General features: G+C 48.2%; 1 protein-coding gene across 1 annotated transcript; it reads right to left on the bottom strand.

The window, feature by feature from the left end:
- Positions 1 to 1,432: 1,432 nt before the first annotated feature.
- On the bottom strand, positions 1,433 to 2,797 carry LOC120848535. The gene has a single exon (XM_040220530.1). It carries the CDS (start codon positions 2,795 to 2,797, stop codon positions 1,433 to 1,435), a length of 1,365 nt encoding a protein of 454 aa, XP_040076464.1.
- Between the last annotated feature and the right edge of the window lie 3,659 nt (positions 2,798 to 6,456).

Consider the following 6,456-nt stretch of genomic DNA (forward strand, 5'->3'; position numbering starts at 1 on the left):
TGTCCCTTCCGAGGAAGCACGCGCGCTTGTGCAGTGCGAGCATCGTTCAGGAGAACATGTTTTTGCAAGTAGCTTCAGGTTCGCTATCACTTAAAGTGAAGCGTACGGGCTTACGGAGGCTATGAAAGAACGCAATAAAATATTAGCAAGTTTTAGAATAGGGGGCCCCACAGCTTTGAGTGCCCCAAAGAGCTTGGGGCTGCCTATTCTAAAACTCGCTAAAAAAAAAAAAAAAAAAAAAAAAAGGAAAAAGAAGAAAAGCTGAACGAAACGCTGAGGCCGCGAGCTGCACGATTTTTTTTTTTTATTTTAGTTTTTTTAGGCGTTTTGTTATCGCGCGTCTACAGATGCTGAGAGATGCTTGCATTCAAACGTGGCACGTGCAAAACTGAACGTTACAGCGCCGCCTGGATAGTGCGGCCCTCATAACATGGTTGCGTCTTGCGGACGCGCTCGCGCCCCCCGCCCGAGAGCAACGGGTCTATGATGCAGCCTTTCGGATGCCCGTCGAACGGACCCTATCTGATTCCTCGCGCCGCACATTCAGCCCCGCCGTGTCTTCACCTAAAGAGTGTATCTTACACCGCGGTCACATCGAAGAGTAACAAACCATCAGCAAAGCCCCTTGATGTGTTTTTTTTTGTCTTGCAAGCGGCATCAAATCATTAAATACGGGGTCCACTCAGTTCATCCCAAGATACTTCATCCCAGGACACTTCATCCCAGACACTTTATACCAAAGGTGTTTCATCCCAAGACGTTTGATCCCAAGATGTTTCATCCCATGAACATTACATGCCAGGATATTTCATACTAAGGCTCTGCTACACTTCATCCCCGGATACGTCATCCCAGGAATGTTCATCCCGTTCACTTCATACCAAAGTCATTTCATCCCAAGATGTTTCATTCCAAGACGTTCCATGCCAGTGGCATTAAATACCAAGGCATTTCATGCCAGAATAATTCGGGGCACCCATGAGTTGCTGAGCTCGAGCAAGAAATCATCTCAAGGTCGAATTTCACCGGCTGCAGCACTTAAATGAACGTCACTTTGGGGCGTGCATAGGAGTGCCCACAGACAACTCGGTACTGGAATTCAGCAAAAGTCGGGCCATTCCACTTAGAGCCCTTTCTTCTCTTTTTGTATTCTTCCCTCTCATTCATTCGCTTACTTCAATCCCTATTTGCAGTGCTGCTGCAATGGTCAAATTTACTAATGGAAGCTGTATACTGCAACAAACCGCAATACTGGGGATTGATGTCACTTGAAAACCGGCCGAAAGGTATTGTTCCAAGACAATATTCACCAGAAATATAAAAAATTAATACGTTTATTTTGCAATGACCCACCCATAAGAGCAAAACCTTAACAAGAGGCCGAAATTCGGGCTAATACGCTCTTTAGAGCACACAAATCTGGCTAATAAACTCAAGAATCGCTAAGTACATAGCACGAGCACGCATTGAGAAAGCTGTCTGCGTCTCTGTTGTTATAGTCATCCAGGATCCGGCATAGACGCTTGTTAGACTGCTCGTACTCCTTCTTCGTGTACAGCGGTGGCTGATGACCCACGTCCAGCTGGATGGCCATCGCGTTCACACGGACTTGTTCAGAGAGAAGCGCATCCAGCAACTTGAATACTGTAGGATGGGATGCACCGATAGAATTTTGAAATACCCGATGGCAGCTTTCAACGCTATTGTTGGTTCTGGGAAGGCTGACCTCTGTCACGCGCTTGCAATTCCACATAGATATTGGGAACCTTGGGTCCTTGTGGGGTCGACCGACCCAGGTATTCTCAAAGTAGTCTAGGAACTCTTGGTGCTGTTCCGTGCGTCCAAACAAGTCCAGCAGCTGTCTTGCGAGCATGCGATATCTGTCGCAGACGTCGAAAACATCGCAGAAGCACAGTGCGATGAATTTCTTCACGATGAGGTAGTAGCTGCAATGATCAATGAATCGCGTGTGCATGCCCAGCTCTTGAATTCGGCGCGAGATGCTTTGCGCGAAATGAAATAAGCATCCATGCACATCGACGTCAGGAATGCATTCCCGAAAAGCATTCTCTTCAGCCTTTTCGAAGTCCATCACTATTGTGTGCACCTGTCGTGAGCTTGAAGTGGCATCGTCAATAGCCTCAAGTAGCATGCGCGTTGCTCTTTTGTACGTCGCTTCGCGCTTGTTCGGCAAGAGACAGTATACAAGGGGAAGCACCCTGCCTTTGTAGAGCCCATGAACAACCCAAAGCTGGTAAAACATCTCTGGTGCTACATTAAATGTGCCGTCACACAACCAGGTTTCGCAGGTGTTTAAACGGCACAGGTCCGTGTTACAGGCGAAAATAATTATTCTTTCCGAGTCACTACAGCCTGTGTCCCCTGCGAGAAATACTTCAGGTGTCGCTATTCTTGTCATGCGCAGGTGTTCAGGTACAATTATGTCGTCGATTCGGTGGGGAACTTGAGCTGCGCCATGGGCTTCGCGTCGAACTCTGTTCACCTTCCTTTCCAGTGATGACAGCTTGGGGAGCTTCGCGATAGTCGCCGGTCTTGCCCCTTGTAGGCAGGCGGTGACGACGTTCCGAGGGGTGTCGTGGGAACGCTTGGCTGCAGTTTTGATCTCATCTTGTAAACGCGCCGCAGCGACATTTTCCGGACTCGGTAGATGGCAAGTATGGCCTTGTGTAACAGTGGTCGTCTCACCTGCAGTAACAGCTCGTCCCCGGCAACCCTCCTGGAATTTCTCGCATCTCCATGCCGTGTTCTCGTCGTTGGTCCTGTGCTTGGTGTACATGTAACCTTCGAAGCAGAGCTTCGGCGATCCTCGACGAGAAGCCACAAAGGTGGCAATGTTCTATAAACAAACTCGATGACAATTAATGAGTCGGGCCGGCTGGACAGTTCGAGTGATGGAAGCTCGATGCCAAGTGCAGGACGGTCGTACGTGGCACGGGTGACAATAGAAGAAAGACGAAGTGCATGTGTCGGCTCCGCGCGTGGGAAACCGATTTTATAACTTCTTCTTCTAGGCAGAACACTTTGTGGTATAAAATATCCAGGTATGAAATGACCTTGGTACGAAGAGTCTTGGGATGAGACGTCTCGGGATAGAACGTTTCTGGTATGAAGTGTCCGGGTTAAACAGTCCTGGGATGCACTGACCTGGGATGAAGTGAGTAGCCCTTGAATCGGCTGGACCGTATGGACTATTTTGGCATCAAATGTCGCGGTATGAATTGTCCATGGGATGAACTGTCTTGGGGTGAAACATCCTGGGATGAAATGACTTTGGTATGATGCGTCTGGGATGAACTGTCCTGGGATGAAGTGTGGTAGAGCCGTTACGCCAATGCACGAGCCCGTGCGTCGCGTGACACTTGTGTAGTGTTTGAGGGGCTATACTGCATTAGGATATATGCGCAGGAAGGCTTACGGTACGACGACGATGGCGTGGAGGGCAGCGGCGGCCCGCGGCCAAGCGGACACGCCGAAGGAAAAAGGACACGTCCAGCTCCGACGAACGCTGCTACACTTCTTCTTTATTCACGCGCACAAGGGCGATTAAAGGAAAAGGGGCAGCCTGGTGGCGATTCATAAACTCAATTACAACATTTCTCCCTTCCTAAAATAAAGCAAAAGGAGAGCAAAAAGAAATGAAATCTATCAGGCTACGAAAGGTATTTACAACATCATTTTCTTCCTTCCGTAAAATAAAAAAAAGAGAGAACATGAAGAACGAAATAAATCTGGGAACCAAAACTATTTACAACACATCCTATCCCGCCACGTTTCATCATGAGCACACAGGGCACAAAAATTCATTCAGCACACACATAATCGCAGACATAGTCGTCGAGCCAAGCTGGTCGTTGCTTGGGTCGCTGCGGTCGGGCTGTGGGACGTGAAGCTGGATAGTCATTCATCAGCCCACCAAGAGGAATGAAAGAAGGTTGCTCCTGTTCGATATTGTCATGATCCGGAGTTGGTGAAGCAGATCTGGCAGAGGTTGATGCTTCGCTGTACTCGGTAGTTCCGCTCACTTCCGGTGACGACTTTGCGGGGGAGGACTGGTCCAGATGGCTTGGTCTAGGGGAACTTCGCTCTGATTCTACAGAATGTAGACCAGGCGGAGGAGGAGCACTGGCGGACGCTTCACGACCAATCACGGAGGGTGGTTCAGTGCCGAAGACACCAGGAGGTGGAGGAATTCGTGAAAAGCTGACGGGAGGAACGGCAGGGATGGGCTGAAGAGGTGCACAAGGAAACAAAGCTTCATCAGCCGCCCAGGATGATCTGTGTGATCTGTGTGAGTACGTAGGTTTGAGAGGTGTACGAGTAAATTTGTCGGCATTCCATGTTGTACCATCATCAAGTGTATATGTAGAAGGACCAATTTTCGCAGAAATCATCTGTGGTTCAGAATACTTGTGCTGAAATTTACCATGGTGTCTTGGCTTATGGACCTTTACATACTGTCCTGTTTTAAAAGATGGCACTTTCACTGCTCGCCTTGAGTCCGAGTACTTTTTCATCTTTGCTTGGTACGCCTGTACCCTTTCCGGCAGGTCGCGCTGGACAATGTGCCGAGGCCAAGCGGACACGCCGAAGGAAAAAGGACACGTCCAGCTCCGACGAACGCTGCTACACTTCTTTATTCACGCGCACAAGGGCGATTAAAGGAAAAGGGGCACCCTGGTGGCGATTCATAAACTCAATTACAACAACTTGGAAGCAAATGGCGGCTCACCACTAAAATGAGCGGTTATGGAGCCGCCACTGAAAGAAGGCGAGGCTCTCGATCGAGGTACGCGTCTCTCGTGCTCACCAACAGTGGTTGTCAGTACTTATAAGAAACGCCAAGCGTGCATTTTATGCAGGGACTTTAGCTCACAGCTCTGGTTTGGCTTCCCTGGCTTCTATCGGCCGCTTCACATCTCGGTAATTTTCTAACTAATCTTATGTTTAAAACAGATAAACAAAATCATAAGCCATTACACTCTGTGAAGAAGATCACGACACGGACATGACACAAAGTTTTGAACAAAGCTACGAACAGATTTATTTTCTTGATCAGTGGTCATCGCGACGAAAGGTACGCACATACATGTCGAGGACTAGCGCCGCCACGAGGAACCGGAGAAAACTAGACACGCGCAACGGGACCGCTACTCCGGGGAGGGAAAGGAAACTAGGCACGCAAGCGCTTGGAACGTCGACAAAAAGAGTGTGGGGCGAGCGTAGACAGGCGGAGGAAACTAGACACGTGCGACGGGACCGCCACCCCGGGGTAGAAAAGGAAACTAGACACGCAAGCGCCTGGAACGACGACAAAGAGAGGGCGGTGCGAGCGTAGCGTAGCTAAAGCCTTAGTTTTTGTTAACGCACACGAAAAATGTAAACGCACGAAACCCTGGCCATAAACAGCTTCGCTGTAAAAAAAAAAAAAGAAAAAAAGCACTGTGGCATATTTTAGAGCTCAGGCCATATTACATTTAGGTCTGTGTAGGAATGCCATGTTTCTTTTTTGTTTCCTTTTGTGTTTTGCATTCGGTACATGTGTGAACCAAGGCGGAACTTGATGATGATGACGTGACAATCGTTAGAGTGCTCATCCAACTCGGCTCTTTAATTCTACGGCGTCGCCTTGCTCTAAAGGCAAGGAGACGCAAGGTCGGCCGAGTTAACTCGGGTGGTGCACGAAAGAACCCGATGTCAAACGCCCCCTGTCAAATTCCTCGCGGCAAACGCCCCAGCCTTTTTGCCCCGCTTTTAAAAGCCCCAGTTTCAGAAGCCCGTAACGCGAGTCCCCCGTGTCAGGTGGCCGGGTCCTCAGGCGGGATGATATATATTCTGCTTTTAACTAAGAGACAGTAAGTGTGCACACGAGCTTGTATAACAATCAACTAATTCTGAACTAAATCTGAGTTAAAGATCGAGGTATTGAAGGCGACCATCCTTTGTTCTCTCCGTGGAAAACTTTAACTCGGGGGCTCCTTCGACCACTACTTTTAACGCTAGGGCCGTATCTGTAGAGCAAACCAAAATATCATCGATGTATCTCCTCACCAGCATTTCATTAAGTGACCTATTTTTAAAAGACTTTTTTGATAATATGTCATTTCCATTCTCAGTCTCTTGCTTCTTGTCTGTGTAATAACGTTAAAAGTATTTTGCGTTTTCCTCTGTTTGAAGTGGGGGGGGGGGGGGGGGTGCCGCCGAAAAGCTTGTTTTTAGGGTTTCAAAGCAAGTAAACAAGACAAATATAATCAAACTTCGTTGTTTTTATGCAGAAGAACTTATGTAACACAACAATTTATTCTCTTTAACAAACGAAAAAAAAAAAAGTAACGCTCAGTCTGCCGTATTTGGTAGCAACTTCTTCGCTGCAAAACATATGCTGCCAACGTAAGCGGTTTTCTAATGGCCGCCACTGCGTTGGGCCGATTTCTCTCG

The sequence above is a fragment of the Ixodes scapularis genome, unplaced genomic scaffold (genome assembly GCF_016920785.2).
Source record: "Ixodes scapularis isolate PalLabHiFi unplaced genomic scaffold, ASM1692078v2 PGA_scaffold0__279_contigs__length_252992795, whole genome shotgun sequence".
NCBI lineage: Eukaryota > Metazoa > Arthropoda > Arachnida > Ixodida > Ixodidae > Ixodes > Ixodes scapularis.

What these genes read in the sequence shown, in the direction of transcription:
- LOC120848535 (XM_040220530.1), bottom strand. Translation starts at nt 2,797, where the DNA reads ATGTACACCAAGCACAGGACCAACGACGAGAACACGGCATGGAGATGC.